This window comes from Myotis brandtii, unplaced genomic scaffold (genome assembly GCF_000412655.1).
Source record: "Myotis brandtii unplaced genomic scaffold, ASM41265v1 scaffold303, whole genome shotgun sequence".
In the NCBI taxonomy this organism is placed as follows: domain Eukaryota; kingdom Metazoa; phylum Chordata; class Mammalia; order Chiroptera; family Vespertilionidae; genus Myotis; species Myotis brandtii.
Window position 1 is genome coordinate 1,489,404 of NW_005361573.1, and position 17,901 is coordinate 1,507,304.

General features: G+C 49.3%; 1 protein-coding gene across 1 annotated transcript in view; it reads left to right on the forward strand.

Annotated features, from left to right (window-relative positions):
* The window catches only part of MYO18B (myosin XVIIIB), a 171,154-nt gene that overhangs the window by 112,948 nt on the left and 40,305 nt on the right, over positions 1-17,901 (forward strand). The window contains exons 34-38 of the mRNA XM_014542478.1: positions 2,422-2,535; positions 3,535-3,651; positions 4,919-5,002; positions 6,013-6,150; positions 8,652-8,837. Of these exons, the coding sequence (XP_014397964.1) occupies positions 2,422-2,535; positions 3,535-3,651; positions 4,919-5,002; positions 6,013-6,150; positions 8,652-8,837 (639 nt within the window). The remainder of the gene's footprint in view (positions 1-2,421; positions 2,536-3,534; positions 3,652-4,918; positions 5,003-6,012; positions 6,151-8,651; positions 8,838-17,901) is intronic.

The following is a 17,901-nucleotide window of genomic DNA, read 5'->3' on the forward strand; positions in this document are numbered from 1 at the left end:
CAGACTGAAAATACACCGACCTGTGCATCCTGGCTCACAGCATCATCTCCTCCTGCCCCTCTCTGTCCAGCTGTCCAGCCACACGGGCTCTCTTTTTCTGCCTCAGCAACAAGTTTATTCCTGCTCCTGCCTCGGGGCCTTTGCACTTGCTATTGCCTCCACCCAGGGCTCTTTTACCTCTAAGTCTGCTCATGGCTGCCTATCTCCTTTGCATCTTTTAGGTCTCAGCTGCAATGCCTCTCCTTAGTGAGGCCTCTCACTTGTGCATGAATCAAGGGCTGGTGTAGCCCTGCCTGCCTGCAGAGTGGAGGGGGAGCCCTTCATCCGGCTCCCTGCCTTCCTGGAGACTGCCTGCGGGAAGATAAGACTGTGCCTGCCTTTTCATGTCCTCTGTCAATTACGCTCTAACAATGCCAATTACCTCCCCTTGCTCCACATCATTTTTCTCAGTGTGTCTCAGTCCCTCCTAATCACTAAAGGAAATGGACCACCAAGTCCTCCTCCGACAGGCTCTGCTCCGAGCCCAACCGCAGGAACACACTGTTCTCTAGGTCTTGAAAACGGGTTTGGTGGATTATGGTGGCTGGCGGCAGGATGGGGCTGGAACTAGAGGTGCCAGTATGAGGATGCTGTGGGAGTGGGCTCCGGTCTCCGTTTCCTCACCTGTCACCCCAATAAATTCAATGAAATTTTTAATGGGAATATTAGCTGTATATACTAATCTCACAGATCCAAGATAGGGATTAAAAGAGAAAATGCAAGGAGAACCTTTAACAGGATGCTTGATAGTTGATAATCAAATGAATGGCTGCCTTTCTTCCTCCAACATTCTGTTGTCATTATTATTATTCTAACATCTGGGCCAGCTGAGGTCCTGGACATTCTGAGGAAGACATTCTCTGCCCAGTTTGGAAGGAGCTTGAGATGGTCCCAGGTGGCTGTACCCATAGAGCCCCCCATCTTGACCAATTTTTCTGGGGTGACCTCTCCCTGACACCATTGTTTTCGTTTTATAGATCAGTGGGGCCCCCTCACTCATTGGGCTCAGGGCTCAGAGCTTGTACACACATCAGTTCACGCAAGGAGAACCTTTAACAGGGTGCTTATTGTTAATAATAAAACTAATGGCCGCCTCCCTTCCCCCAACATTCTGTTGTCATTATTATTATTCTAACAATTGGGCCAGCTGAGGTCCTGGACATTCCGAGGAAGACATTCTCTGCCCAGTTTGGAAGGAGCTTGAGATGGTCCCAGGTGGCTGTACCCATAGAGCCCCCCATCTTGACCAATTTTTCTGGGGTGACCTCTCCCTGACACCATTGTTTTCGTTTTATAGATCAGTGGGGCCCCCTCACTCATTGGGCTCAGGGCTCAGAGCTTGTACACACATCAGTTCAGGACTCTAGCTTTTTAAAAAAATTCTGTCCCTGAGCACCAATGTTGACGTCATTAACTGTTCCCAGGGACAATGTGCTGGCAGTTGAGAAAGTGCACTGGTCTGGACAGTGCAAGTGTTGTCTTCGCTCCTTGCAGCTTTGTGACTTCGGGCAAGGCACTGCCCCTTTCTGAGCCCTAAGTGCTTTCCTTAGGTGATTTCTAAGGGCGTTTTCTGCTCAGAGATTTTAGGGTTCAGAAATCAAGGGGAAACTGCCCATTGCAGAGTAGACTTAGGGTTTGTACACAGACATGGCTTTTTCCAGTGGGGACTGTCTGTCGTCTAGAGCCACGTGGGCAATGGTACCTTCCTGATGGCCCCACTTTGCTAGGGTAGCAGGCCTACTGTGTGCAGGTGGGTGGAAGGATGAAAAGGGGGTAAGAAAAAGAGAAACTAAGTAGGTGGCCCTTAACCTTTGAGAATCTAGTGAAAGTCATGGGCCCAGGAAAATGCTCACCTGCGGAATAGTTTGCATACCATTTGAAAGGGGGTTCTCAGCTGTGGTTGAGAACTGTCTACAAGCACCTCCTCCAGGAAGCCTTCCCTGACCTCCATCCCATATTCCCAAGCATCCCATGCCCTCATCCTTTTAACTGTATTCATTACCTGTTCCTGCCTGTTTCCCAGGAGGACACAGGATCAGGTGACAGTTTCCTATATGCTCTGTGTCTGGCACTCCAGCGGTGTCAACAAATATTTGTTGAAGGGAATTGACTAGCTCCTGGCACTGAAGCTGGGGTGGCCTGGCCGTATTTCCTGGGGCAGTGCCTATTTAGTTTTGAGTGGGCTCAGAACTGGGCTGCCTCAAATGCAAACACAGGTGCTTCACCAGTCTTAGGTTGATGAACAGTTGTGAAGACACGAAGGTGGCTTGTAAATGGTTCTGCTGCCTGAGAGGGGCTGGGCTGGGCTGGAGGGGAAGGCTAGTCAAAGGGCAGTGTCATAAGGTCTCTTCTCTTTTCTTCTCGCCCTCCTGCCTGGTCCAGCTGGAGCAGAGTGAGGCCAAGTGTGAGGATGCCCTGAAGACCCAGAAGGCGCTGACTGCGGACCTGGAGAGCATGCACAGCGAGCTGGAGAACATGACCCGGAGCAAGAGCCTGGTACCTGCTCCTTTCTGAAGCTCTGGGGACCCGGACTAGCATAGGCCTCTGAGCTAGCTTGGACCTACTGTGTGCTCAGCACTATAAGAAGGAAAGGGCACTTATTGTGGGCTTACTGGGTACCACCTATAGACATCCATTGTAGACCTACTGGATGTTTAACACTCTGAAAGTGCAGGCATCTGACTAGGAGCTGAGCATTATAAAGGCACAAGGGTATATATGAGGGTCTACTGTGTGTTCACTCTGCAAAGGCAGGCAAATTGTAGACCTGATGTGTGCTCAGTACTGTAGGGATGCATCTGATATGAGCCTATTGTTTGTGCAGTACCCTAAGTGGGAACACAGCTTTCTGTTGTGCACCCAGAGCATGCTCACCACTGTAGGCAGTGCCCTGGCTACTGTTGTAGTCCTACTGTACACTCACCAACATAGGAGGGGCCTTGGTCATTATCATTGGGCTATTGCATGCCCATTCTTATAAGTGGAGACAAAGGCAGTCCTCATGGGCCCATTTAGCTCACCACTATAAGGGACCCTGCCACCTACTATGGACCCTCTGAATGGGGACAAATGAACATATGTTATGGATCTATTAATGTTGGTGAAAATTTGGCATGGTTTTCTAAGTCGCCTCTCTGGGTGTACAGGGTTGGTTTAAATTTATACTTTCTGTGTAAAATCCTAAAGTTTAGGTGTAACTAGAGATTTATAAACAAAAGCTTGTCTCAAGATCCCTACTGGTCTCTTGGTCCCAGATTTTATTTGCACTAGATTAAGAGGAACCTGTCCCCCTCCCCTCCCCCCTTACACACACACACACACACACACACACACACACACACACACACACACGGAGCTGTCATGCCCACAGTATGCATTAACACACCCATGGCCACTCACCTGACATACCCATAGGCAATCCCCTCTTTACTGTGCATCAGTCCCCTCCCACCTGCCATTCTGCCTCATCCTGACCGCTGTCCCACCTCCTGCCAGGTGGATGAGCAGCTGTACCGGCTGCAGTTTGAGAGAGCCAACCTCCTGAAGCGCATTGACGAGGACCAGGATGACCTGAATGACCTCATGCAGAAGCACAAGGACCTCATTGCTCAGGTAACAGCCTTAAGTGGGAGAATTTGCCTTCAGTGTGCATTACATTATTTTTTTAAAATATATTTTTATTGATTCCAGAGAGGTAGGGAGAGGGAGAAAGAGATAGAAACATCAGTGATGAGAGAGAATCATTGATCAGCTGCCTCCTGCATGCCCCCTACTGGGGATCAAGCCCGCAACCTGGGCATGTGCCCTGACTGGGATTCGAACCAGTGACTTCCTGGTTCATGGGTCAATGCTCAATCACTGAGCCACACGGGCCAGGCCAGAAGCTTCAGGTGGAGTGGAGGGATGTGATGAGGACCCCTGGCAGATTTCTGATCTGCATAGCTGATCTGATTTGCATAACTTCACAACAGCTCCCTCCAAGAGCAGTGAGCATCTCCCCCACGTGGCACCCCCAGAGGAGATCCAGGGTAGAATGCCTGCCAGGCTTCAAATGCACCCTACAGAGATTGGATCTGAAGGAATTTCTGCTAAACAAGGAATAATTATAACAACAAAAAAAATCAATTATATCATCAACATGATAACAACTGCCACAAAAATAGCCTAGGCCATCTTCTGCATTGTTAATTACACTTTTGTTCAAAATGAAGTTTCTTTATTCGTTCAATTACAAAAGCAGCATATTCATATGCCCATTGTAAATTACTGCAATGATAAACACATGTGGAAAATAGAAATTGAGGGGTCCTTCTGCTCTCTGGAATCCTTCTAAATGGAGATAATCACACTTCACAGTTTGGTTCTACTTTTTTTTTTTTAAGAAACTTTATTCTTCATTGCCTCATTTAATCTCTGAACAAATGCATTGCATTGTAGAAGGGCTAAGCAGAGACGATCAGCCCATTTTACAGATGGGGATACTGAGGTGCAGAGAGGTTCTGGGTCTTGCCAAGGCCAGTATCCGGGTCTGGAATCCTAGTTACCTGACATTCAGAATAGTTCTCTCCCCTCAGAATCTGGTCCTAGTAATGTGACCAGCCCATTTCTGCCTTGGCTCCCAAGGATGCATAATAAGGTTGTAGACAGTTGACCAAGGCTCTCGGCTTATCTAATGGGAGTGACTTGGTGAACGCTGAGATGAAGGATGCTGGGGAGGATGTGAGAGGCACCCCTTTGGAACTGGCTACTGTCATAGAGACTCTGAGAAATTTAGACATCTGTGGGTCTCAGTGTCCCCCACCCGGGGGAAGAAGGGATTGCCAGGGGCAGTGTCCCCGCAAAGCCTGTGCTCTCAAGTGGCATTTCTTTGTCTCCCCAGTCTGCTGCTGACATTGGGCAGATCCAGGAACTACAGCTGCAGCTGGAGGAAGCCAAGAAGGAGAAGCACAAGCTGCAGGAACAAGTACGTGCTGGGCGCCGCCCTGTTGTGGGGGAGGAAGAGAAGGGTTCCCTCTGGGACCTCACACTCTGGGCCCTGGGAACTGTCATTCATTCAGCTTCAGTCTTGCGCCAAATGAATTGAGAGCCATCTTAGACGGACACACACACACACACACACTCACTCTTCCCTGTGCCCGTTCAGCATCCCGAGATGCCTGTGCAGTGAGACGCATCAACATTTCAGTGAAGGGTTTTCTCCTGCTGAGAAATGGCTCCAAGGAGATGGGATGCTCTGGTCTAGGCAGGATCATCATCCTTCGTGAAATCTTCCTCTGAGTCATGGTTCCTCCAAACTCCCCTGGATTTCCTTCATTAGTTGGTGGATCGCTCTTATCCATGAAATTCTCAAAGCTCTCCCAGAACTGTCGCACGTGCCTGCTTAGAGTGACTGTCAGAGGGACTGAGTGTCAAGCCAGTGTCCATGGGCACCGAGTAACAACAAGTACAACAAGAGGACAGCAGCAGGGGCCAGTTGCTGGGGCTAATGACATACCAGGCGCTCACCTCCTCAGTCCTCGCACACAAAACAGAGCAGTGAGGTTTGGGGAAGGGAGTTGACGTGCCTGGGCCCATCCAGCTGGGAAGGGGTGGAGGCAGGTTTTGAACTCGGATACAGGCCTTGGCTCCCAAACCCACTTTGGTTGTATCCTTTGATGCTGAAGCTTGCTGCTCACAGCCTGGCTTTGCTCCCCTAGCAGAGCAGGGCATGGAGGAAAGAGAAGCACTGACCAGAAGACCTGTTTTGGAGGCAGAGGCCCAGGAAATGTCACCTCCTAGGCCCTAAGACCCAGGGGCCGGATCGGGTCTGAGGGTCCTTGGATTGGAACTGGCAGTGCTTCCTGTGCACGCACCAGACAGCCCCTAAGCTGAGAAGGAAGCTGTGAAGGGGCCTGGGGCTGAGGCCTGCGTGTGTTTCCATCGTGTGGCTCAGGGCCAACAGGTGGCCAACGGACCTCTTGCATCTGTCCCCAGCTGCAGGCGGCCCAGCTGCGCATCGAGTACCTGGAGCAGTCCACCGTGGACCGGGCCATTGTCAGCAGGCAAGAGGCAGTCATCTGTGACCTGGAGAACAAGACGGAGTTCCAGAAAGTGCAGATTAAGAGATTTGAGGTACTTGCTGATGTGTAAATATTGCTCAGGCCCAGAGAAGCAAGGCCTTTTTGTAAGCTCTGTCCATCTATCCATGCCTATGCCTTTATCTGGCCATATATTACTCATCCACCTCCCGTATGACTTCCTTCTCTCCCTCCTTCCTCCTTTCTTCCTTTCTTCAACCACACTGTTCCACAAACTACCTATCCATCCAATCTACCCACCTCCATCTATCTGTAGCCAACTCCATATGCCATCACCGGTCCATCCATCATCCCCCTTCCCTGGGTTCTTTTTCTCTTCTCTTCATTCTTTCTTCTCTTCCTCTGTCTTTTTCTTCAGACCTTGACCCCCTGTCTGCCCATCTCTCTATCCATTGCTCTAATTCTGCCATCTCCATCTACTCACTCGTCCATTCATGCACCCCACACTCATTTTGAGTAGAAATTTGCTTTGCACCTGGTGTGTGCATAGATGTATGAAACAGATTCTGCTGATCAGAGCATAAAACTTTGTAGGAGGTGAGGATACGACGTGTATATAAATACCCATAGTATATAGAGAGAGGGCTGTGAGGTTTGGAGGATAGAGGTCCTTTCAGGGTGGGAATCAGGGAGGCTTCCAGGAGAAGGTGGCATTGATGCTGGGCCTTGAAGGACAGAAAAGCTTGGAGGAACTGGAGTTCAATGATTTTATTCACATTTAACCCTCTAGGCAATGACACGAGACATTTTACAGATGATATTGTCATTGTCCAAATCCTTCTCCATCAGCTGTTCCATTTGACTTTCACTGCAGCCCCATGGGGCTGGTGGGATGGAATGAGAAGATGACCCCAGAGAAGTCAAGTGATTTATTCATGATGCAGCCAGGTCATGTCAGTGACAGGAGCAGATGGACAGTTGACCGTCCTGGTCCCAGGCTTCCATTTCTCTGCAGCCAGCTGGCTCCCCCACCGGACCAGTAGTATGCTAGTGCCTCTGGACCATGAGAAGCTGTTCCTCACTGGGAAACGTTCCCTCCCAATCTCCTCCTGGGCATTTGGTTTCTAAGAATTCTGCTGTGGATGAAGAACAAAGACAGATTCTTCTTTGTCTTGACCCTCAGTGGTTCTCAGAACTTCTCGGGGAATTCCTTAAGGCATACGTCTTTGCAGATCACCTCGAAACTTTGATCTGCTACATTTTAAATAATTAAATACATCATGTTGGGCTAGATCATGTGTCTCTTTTTACTTGATTCTAGCATAGTCATGTGATAGCAGAGAAGAAAAGAAATCTATGGGAGAGTAACTTTAAATGGCAGATTCAATCTCATTCAAATAAGTGTATTTGAATTTGGTCCTTGAGATGGGGTACCTCGGGGACACAGTTTGAGAACTCTACTTCTTCATAACCCGCCTACTGCCCTTGGAAAATGTTGCTTAAACTCCATTTGCAGGACAAAGGAGAAGTGAATAATAAAGCTTATCTTCAGCCTCTGATCTGGAAAGGGGCTCTGAGTCCTCAGCAAGGGCCTGAAATATTCATGTGGGCTTCGTTTTATGTCAACACTTTAGTATTTACCCATCAGAATCATTTGGTTCCAGGCTTGTTGGCCAACTAATGAATTCTGCACAACAGCCCTGGGTTTGTTTTCTGTAGCACTGGTGATGCCCACAGCTCTTTTCCCTCTATTGTTTCATTGTGACCTTGTGGGATTTCTCCCCCCAGGAAAGGGAACATGCCATAAAATAATAGTGCTGAGGCTCATGGGAGATTACTCCTCAAACCTCCCTGTTTTGCATATTGGGGAAACCAAAACCCATGTTGGGGAAGGGCTTGTTCCCTGGTTTAGTGTTTTCTCCACTGACCACTCTACCTCCCACACCTTGAGATGAATGAAGGCTGCTATAAATAGGAAAAATTACCAGCCCATATCTAGATATCCGATGTGCCAGGCACTGAGCTCAGCCTTCTGCATGACGATGTGAGCAGTCCTGACAGTGTTCCATGCCCATCTCTCAGAGGGGTTGAATAACCTGCCTATGGTCTCACAGCCAGGAAGGATAGAGCTGGGATTTGAATCCAGATCATGCTGAGAGGCAGGGTTCGCGTCAGTATACTACACTGCCTCTCAGAATAGCAGTTATGGTGTCCTGGATACGTGTGTGTGTGTGTGTGTGTGTGTGTGTGTTTGTTTATTTCAGAGAGAGAGAGAGATAGAAAATCATTGATCGGCTGCCTCCTGCACACCCCCTAATGGGGGTCGACCACAATCCGGGCATGTGCCCTGACCAGGGAATTGAACCCTGACCTCCTGGTTCATAGATTGATGCTCCACCCCTGAGCCACATGGGCCGGACGGTTTCCTAGGTTTTCAAAGTCAAGTCTTCATTTTTGTATCAGGAATCAGAATAATTATCCTGATTATAAAAGTACACAGTGGCTCTGCAAAGGATTTCCCTTCCTGGAGCCCCCAGTTTCCTGCCCATGGGCCTCTAACCCCAAGGTGGGCGTGTGCTCTCTGCCCCCCTCCAGGTCCTGGTGATCCGGCTTCGGGACAGTCTGATCAAGATGGGCGAGGAGCTCTCGCAGGCAGCCACGGCCGAGGCCCAGCAGCGGGAGAGCAGCCAGTATTACCAGCGGCGCCTGGAGGAGCTGAAGGCAGACATGCAGGAGCTGGTAGAGCGGGAGGCGGAGGCCAGCCGCCGGTGCATGGAGCTGGTGAGTGTGGTCCTGCGCTGGTTCTGTGCTGGAGGGTTTGAGATTGGAGAGAGGCTAGAATCTGGTGCCAGTGGGCCAGGCTGGAAACCAGGAAAAACCAGAAGGAGATGGGCAGAGAGACGATGGCTGCCATTGGCTGCTAACTCTGGGGGGGTGGGCCCAAAGTGGACCAATGGTGTTCACTCCTGGATGGTCTCCAAGCTCCTTTGTGTCTCAGACTCCAGGTCCAGCCTCAGACATTCCACCCCAAAGGCGGGGTGGCCTCCTGTGAAAAGCAAGGAATCAATGTTTATTAAATGTCTGCCTTGCATGGAGTCTTCACATCCATAATAATGTCTTGTAATCGTCATAACCCTGCAAAGTCAGAATTATTGTCCCATTTACAGATGAGGAAACTGAGGCTTCACAGAGGTGAGGTAACTTGTGTAAGAGTACACCTAGCCAATGTCAGTGCTAATTCCGGACTGTTAATAACAACAACAAATATAAAAGACAAAGAGGATAATGTTAAAACCACCATTTTGTAAGCACTTGCTACATGCCAGGTTCTAGGTTAAACATTTGTCATTTAAAATCCTCTGATCAGTATTGTGCGGTAGGCACTATGCTTATCTCCATTTTGCAGACAGGGAAACTGAGGCACGGGGGCATCAACATGCCAAAGAGAGTCTCAGAATGGCGCTACCTGCGAGGAAGAATTTGAATCTAGGTCTGTCCAGCTCTGCAGTCTCTGCCTTCATTCGCTAGCCATGCTTGCCCCCTGGTGTGGGGCAAGGGACATTTCGAAATTTGTTTCCTGCCCATGGGAAGGTTTTATTCGTCATTCAGTGTATTTTTCTGAGAACAGTTTCCTGCAGAGATCACAGGTCTGAGCGAGCCTGCTCCTCCTTTTCCCCACGAGGCTGAAGAACCCTAGGACGCCAGGTTTTCATTTCTGTGGCCCAGGAGGCATCTGGCACCTCCATTGCCCCCCACCACATTGCCTCCACTGAGACCCACACCATGCCAAGGCCCAGAGGCCTCTCAGTCCCCGTCATTAGCTCCTTTCTGCCCTGTCCACTCTGGCTTTGTGACAACTCTCATCAAATTGCCCTGCAGCAGGTATATTTCCCTGGCCACTGCCCCCCATGGTCAATGTCATTCCCATCAGCTTTGCCCTTGATAAGCCAGCAGGCTGGCTGTTGTGTGGGAGGTGGTGAGGCTCCGCACAGAGAGGAAGTCCCCAGACAAAGCCTGAGCCCCATGACTGGCATCTCCTCCACCCACCACGGCTCTGGGGGAGAGAGGCCCTTCCTCCATTTGACAGGATAACTTCCTCATTAACCAGCCTGCTTCTCGGGCAGCCCGGCTCCCTCCTGCCAGCTCTGGCTGGAGCGAGAGAGCATCCCTGGTCTTTTCTCCTCTGAAGTCTTCTTTAACTGGCCGGACACCCAGAGGTTCTGGCCAGATCAAAATGGGTTTTCCCTCTCCCCTTGGCGTGTTCTCTCTCTCTCTCTCTCTCTCTCTCTCTCTCTCTCTCTCTCTCTCTCTCTGTTCCCTTACTCCTCTGTTTCTCTCTCTGCTCACTTTCTTCCTCCTCTCCCCTTTCCCAGAGACACATTAAGATCTTTCAAGGCCCCAAAATACTAACAAGATACACAGCCCCTATCTATAAATCAAAATAGAAAGAACACAAAACTCTAAAACTCAAAGCTCGCACCTTTGCTGAAAGGAGAGCTGCACCCTTCTCTGGTTTCTAATTGCAAGGCTTTGGGTAAATTCACCCCGGCTGAACTTCTCTCTTATGGCGGGGTGTGTGGTTGCAGGTGTGTGTGTTTCCTGGGGCAGCCTTAACAAATGCCCAAAAGCTGGGTGGCTTTAAACAGTGGAGATCGATTCTCTCATAGCTCCGAAAGCCAGGAATCTGAAATCCGGGTGTTGGCGGGGCTGTATTCCCTCTGAAGGCCTAGGGGAGAAGCCTTCCTTGCCTGTCCAAATTCGGGGGGTCCCATGTGTCCTTCAGCTTACGACTGCGTCACTCCAGTCTCTGCCTCTGTCTTCACAGGCCACGCTTCTCTGTGTGCGCAGGTCTCAAGCATCCCTCTGCCTTTTTCTCATAAGGACAACTGTAGTTGGATTTAGGGCCTCTCTGAAATCAATAACAATATATATTTTTTTAAAAGATGGACAAAACTGAGCTCAGTTGGAGAGTTCAGTGAGCACTGTCATTTTAAGATGAACCCTGTGGCTGAGGCCCCTCCCATCGGCGTGGCTTCCTGGAACTTTCCCAGGCTTCTCAGAAGATGCTGTCTCTCCGGGTCCATTTCCATGTCACCAGTGTGCCCCCCTCCATCCTCTCTCTGTAAGACCAGGGGCGGCTGCTCCATGGCACCTGCTCTCTGAAAACCTCCCCCAAAGCCTGCAGAGCCCTTGGTGTCCTGGTTCCTTCCTTCGTGTACTTTTTACTGTGGGCCAAGCCTCCTGCTAGATGTTGGGGATCCAATGGGGATCTCTCTGGGTCCATTTCCGTGTCACCAGTGTGCCCCCCTCCATCCTCTCTCTGTAAGACCAGGGGCGGCTGCTCCATGGCACCTGCTCTCTGAAAACCTCCCCCAAAGCCTGCAGAGCCCTTGGTGTCCTGGTTCCTTCCTTCGTGTACTTTTTACTGTGGGCCAAGCCTCCTGCTAGATGTTGGGGATCCAATGGGGAACAAGATACACTCTTGCCCTCAAGTTGCTCACATTGAATGGAGAGAGATGGCTGAGGCCATTGCCTGTGTATTTTACACATTCCTCTGTGAGGGGTGCGCAGAGCTTTCACTGACAAGACAAGGTGTCTGTGTGCTGGCATTTTGGGGATCCTGCCCCCCATTTCCACCACAAATCATTTCTTTGAGTGAAGCATTGCCCTCTTCATTTTCCATTTATGAAATTCCAATCTCCATGAGAGGAAGAGAATTTCCTAACTCCCCAGCCTAAGCATTCATTCACCCACTTACTCATTCATTCATTTGGACAAATGTTTGTTGAGTGTCTCTATGCTCCGGCCCTTTACAGATGTTGTCTTCTTTCACACTTGGGACAACCCCAGCAGGTGGAGAAAGTGGGGGTTCAGACTTGTGAGGTGCCTTACCCAGGGCTGCAGAGGGGAGTGGCAGAACTGAGGTTGGCAGCCCTGTGTGTCCAACTCTGAAGTTATCCCTGCGTATCCAGTTCTTCCCTTTCAACCCAACGCTGCTGAATAACGGCTCTGCTGTGGGAGACCAAAAAACAGGGTCCCGCACTTGGGGCCTGGTGAGGAGTGAGAAGGATGTTGATGGATCTTCCCTCTGGGTTCCTTTCCGCCTGTCTCCAGCCTGTACCATTTGTCACTGTTGCTGTTGGTTTAAAGGCTGCGAGTTGTTTCGTGTGAATGATTTACACCCCTCGCTGGTGCACCGGCACATCCAGATCAGGATCAATTATCCCGCCGATGGAACTTCTCCTCCTGGAAAAAAGAAAAATGAGGTTTTGCCATTAATTTTAGTAAATGTACTATTCCTGGCGACTCCAGGAGCCATTATGGAGAAAAAAATATTCTGGCCTCTAAATCATTCAAGTCCCTTTGTCATTGGGGCGAGGAGACAGCGCATCCATGGATTTGTGGCCTGTTGTTTTTCAATAGTAACAAAGCCCAGGCGGTCCAGAGGAGGTCAAGGGGAGGTCAAGGGCAGCAGGAAGAGCCCGAGGTGACAGGGAAGCCTGCCCTCTGCCTGCTTTTGGCCGATGCACCTGCTTTTAGTTCGGAGGCTGCACCTGTTGGGTTTACCCTTCATTGCCTTGGCCCGACTCTGTCATCTCAACTCTTTCCTGAGCCAGGTGTCCTTTTCATAAGCCTCCCAGGTCTTGAAGAGCTTTGATGGTGCTTTTCTGCTCACTCTTAGAGGGACCCGAGCTGGAAACCAGTGGCCTGGCTCCCTGGGGCTCCCGCAGTTAGTGGGCAGGCCTGTTGCTTTTACCCTCCATAGGTATTTCTCACGTCCATGCCCTCCTGCTCCATCCCTGCTTCCTGTGTCTATTTAAACCGCATCCCCTCTGGTCTAGGCCTCTACAGTTACCCTCTACCTTGGATCGCCCCTTGTCCTCCATTCTTGCTCCTCCCTATTGAAGATCTTTCCAGAAGGAACACATCTTACTGTGTTACTGTTCCGATAAGAAGTCTCTTAATGCTCTTTATTGTTTTTGCAACAAAGCCCCAGTTCTTTCCCAGAGCCCGTGAAATCCAGCCTCTGTAGATTTTCCTGCCTTTGATTGTCTGCCTCTCGTCACCTCGCATGTTCTACTCACGCATGAAAGCAACTGTTCAGGACCCAATGCATTGTTATTTCTTGACTCACCACCTTTGTTTTCCCGCATCCTCTGCCTGCCTACTCAAGCTTCAAAATTCAGATCAAACCTCACCTCCAGGAAGCCCCCCCTGTTTTATCTCCACTCCTTACTAAGTTAACTACTTCCCTTGTGTTCACCCCACCCATGCACATATCACCCAGTTAGTATGCTTGCCTTGTTCTTATCTTTCTAGACAGAGGGATGGGTGTTACTTCACTCTGGGTCTCTAGCATAGGGTAGGTTCTCAGTTAATTGTTTGCTGAATTGTTTCCTTAACATTTTGAACTCCTGCCTCTTAAGAGAACAGCTCAAAAAGTTTGTCTTAAAACTTGGAACTTTCAGATCAACACACTTTAGTTTGTATCTGGCGCTGAGGCTGATGTTATGGGAGATGCAGACAGGAACGGACCAGGGACTGTGCCCTTGGAGAGCTCAAGGTTGAGAGGAGGAGACAAGAAGGAAGTGGTTGGGGACAACCAGCAGCCCTGGAGAAGATTGCATGGAGGATGCAGCGTTTGCTTTCCTCATATGATGAAAGCAAGATGGGGAAGCAACCACCCACCCGATCATTTCATTGTGACTCCCCTGCACGTGCATTCAGCAAATGTCCAGTGAATGTCCAGGTATCCAGAAAGCCAGATAAACCTCATGTGGGAATAGAAACACAGCCTCTTCCCCTCCTCCTCTTCCTTCTTGTCCTTTCTCATTGCAGCTTCCCCACCGAGGCCAATTGCAGAATCCCATCCTCCCCACCCCTGCCCCCCCAGCCTGCTCTCTTCTTTACCTCCCACTTGTCCGGATTTGAATTGTTTTGACTCATGTTGAGAGAAGGATATACATTAGCTTCTTAGGGCTGCTGTAAAAATTACCTAAAACGTGTTGTCTTAAAACCATGTACACGTATTCTTTTGGAGTTCCAGGGCCTTCGTCTGAAATCAAGGTGTCGGCCACCCGCCTTGTGAAGGTTCTAGGGGAGAATCCTCCCTTTCTCTTCTGACGGCTTCGGGTGTTCCCGACTGGCACCATGACTTTCATTTCTGCCCCTGCGTCCTCGGGGACTTCTCTCCTCTGTCTCTGTATCCTCTCCTCTTCTTATAAGAACCATAGCCATCGAATTTAGGGCCCACCCTAATTCAGTGTGACCTCATCTTAACTAATTACACCCACAGAGACCCTGTTTCCAAAAAGGCCACCTTCTGGGTTTCCAAGTGGTAGGAGTTTTAACAGGAGGGTATTCAGTGCCCTACAGGGTGGTAGAAAGAGCACTGGACCTGGAGCCTGAGCCTTTGGGCAGCTGAGTTAACATTGCAGAGCCTCGGTTTCCCCCTCTGTCCAACAGGGGTGGTATAGTGCAGCCCATCTCATCGGGTGGCTGTGAGGATTAAAGGAGATGATATATGTAAAGGTGCCAAGTGATGGCATACAGCAGCTGCTTAATAGAGGCTGCTTTGCTTTTCTTTCTCCTTTCTTCGTACTCGAGTACTCTGCTGACTTTCTACTTAAACTTTATCATAAGTCCACCAGCTTCACGTCCACATCCCATTCCACGCCGTAATGGTTGATGATGGTGATGTTGATTTGTTTATCCACCCCTACGTGCTGGGCACTGGGTGAGGAGTCTCTCATTTAAGCCTCGCCCTTTGAAGTAATTGTCACCATCTTACTAATCAAGAACTCAAAAACTTGAAGAGCTGAAGCGCTTTCTCCAAAGCCTCATTCCCAGCAAGGGGCAGAGGCAGAATTTGAATCCAGGCCTGACCAGCTCAACCCCAGTGTCTTACTCATCAGTTTTAGACACCTAGCCTTACCCATTCAAGTACACTTTTTAAAAAGGGAGTCATAAAAATGAATATTGCTTTCGATTCTGTAATCTCAGGTTTCTCCATCTTGGCATTGTTAACAGTTGGAATTGGATAACTGTCTGTTGTAGGGGCAGTCCTGTGCTTTGTAGGATATTTAGCAGCTTCCCTGGTCTCTCCTAGATGCCGTTAACACCCCTCCCCCAAGTTATCACAATCAAAGGTATCTCCAGACACTGCCAGATGTTCCCTGGGAGCAAAATCACCCCCACCCCACCCTGTTAAGAATCACTGCTCTCCTGTCATCTTAACAATAATCCTTAAGGTAACACCTATGGTATTCCCCATTTTACAGATGATCAAACTGAGGCTCAGAGGGGTGACTTGATGCGCCCCAGGTCACAGAAAAACTGGATAAGGGGGCTCAGGAGTGAGGAAGGAATTCCAGGATAAGAGGAGGAAAGAGCTGAAATTCCTAGAGCAAAGGGAAAGGACAGAAGTTCCAGCAAAACTCAGTCCCAGCCTTGCGGAGACCCACAGGCGATTCCACAGCAGAATCTAATTCTGAATGGAATTGAAAGCCTTGCTGCAGACTGTGTACTTTTAATAATGTTTAAATAAAACATGGCAGCATGGGTGTGATCTCCTCCCTGAGCCTGGCTTGTCAGCTGCCCGGGCAAAGTCATAAATAGTTAATAGACAACCACTTACGGCTCTACTTCTGTTAAATCCAGCATCCATTATACATGATTCGTGAATTATTTATTTGCTGTTACTTGGGGGTATATTTTTTCCACCTTCCAGGGGAAAACAATGGGAAAAAAGTGTGAGGCCTGAAACATACGAGGGGCATCTGTGTTAGGGAATGTCCCTATAAGGCAGAGCCTCCCCTTGACGCAGACGGGAGGTGACAGTGAATTGGGACCTGCGTGAGCTCCGCCAGGCCCTACTGTCCCACGAGAAAAGCGTGGGAGAGTGGGTTGTTAGCAAGTGGTTAGCAGCCGTTCTCCAGGGTAGGCAGGGTCCTGGGTGCAATGTGTGCCCATCTCTGTGGTGTAAACCCTCCCGTTCGGCTGACTCCACGCTAACACTGGACTGTCAGTGAATGTGGAATTAGGAAGCTAGGCGCAGAGGCACGCCTTTACACGGTCATGCGCCACTTAACGACGGGGATGCGTTTGGATTCTGAGATGTGCGTCGTGAGACAATTTTGTTGTGTGAACATCACAGAGCGGGTGCACTTACACAAGCCTGGATGGTCTAGCCTACCACACACCCAGGCTGCATGGGATAGCCCCTTGCTCTGAGGCTACAAGCCTGTGCAGTGTGTTACTGTACACACAACACGAGATTTAATCAAGCACAAGAGAAAATGATGCAATCAAGAGACTTAGTACACACAAAATGTCTGAGGCCACCGATGGCGTGACACAGCATACTCTTCTACAGCAAACTTATTTTTATAAGTAGAAAGAGTACACTCTAATATAATGATGAAAAGTAGAGTATAGTAAGTAGTTGTTTGTTCTCAGTGTCAGGTATTATGTGCTGTACCTAATCGATTGTGCCATACTTGTTTATACCAGCATCACCACAAACGTAAATAAATGTGTTGGCCTCCGATGTTTAAGATGCCTGTGACATCAGCAGGTGGGAGGGATTTTTCTGCTCCGTTGCCATCTGTGGGACCCCCGTCTCATATGTGGCCCGTCATGGACGGAACCGTCATTATGTGGCCCCTGACTGTATAGCACGTTGACCAGGCAGATAGGGAAGACCCGACTCCACAAGCATAGATAACAGTCAAACGTTAGTAAAATGATTAGGAAGCAATGCCTTTGTTTTTCATAAGATTTTATTTAATTGTAAGTTTACATCACTTAATTTTTGATAATGACTGTGTTTTAACAACTGGCTCACAAAATTCCTTAAAATACAGCAGTTAGCTCTTGCAAGCCAGCATGCACCGGTTCTACCACACCACTGGCTTGGTGTCTCCTTGGGTGGGGACACCCTGCCCTGGTTAGGAGGCCGTGGGGGAGTGGAAGGAGGGGAAGTGTGGAGTCAAAGGGCTCTGAAGTCAAGTCTTATGGCTCACTGTGTTTTACAAAAAAAAATTCATCATTGGAACTTGACCCTCGCAAGGAGATTCGTTCAACTTGTGTGTAAACTGGGTATGACCACATCTACTCAGAAAAACTAAACAAGTAACTCATGCGACAAGTCTCGCTGTGACTGTCACGTAACTACCCCTGAAGGCAAGCTGGCTCCTCCATCCTCCCCTCTTGTCCACTTTCTCCCGTCTTCTGAGCATCTGGCCACTTCTGGTGAGGGCCTCAGGAAGCCCAAAGCCAGATTCTGTTTAGCTTTCATGTTTGTTTTTGTTGATTTTTGGTTTTTAACCACCCAAAGACCCATATTTCCAAACCCCAGGCCAGACCATAGCTCCCTCCTGCCACTCACCTGGGGCCTCCCCCAAACCTGGGTGAAGGGTTTCAATTAGAGAAGCTCTCAGTGTTTTGCTCCTGCTGACACCTCTGAACTTCAGAGCATAAAGATGAATTACTTTGGCCGGGAACGGAAGTATTTAAAAAGGCATTCCAGATGAAGGGCAGGTGGGGCCACGAGCTGGGCGTAAATAACACCTTTATGGCTCTCCTGACAGCGAGATAATTCTCCTAATTACTGCTCCGTTATCTCGGCGCGATCCAAATGGCCCAACACGTTTATAAACTCCCTGTTCCCAGACCGCATGTTCTCAGAGAGCTGACAGAGGAAAGCGTGGGTATTCATATCACTCCCCCCTCCCCTGCTTCCGGGCACCTTGGTGGCCTGTTTGCGCCCCCCAGAAAAGTTTCTGTACAAATGAACACTAGATCCTAGAAGAGACTTAGGACCCAGTGCTGCCGGCCCCAGTCA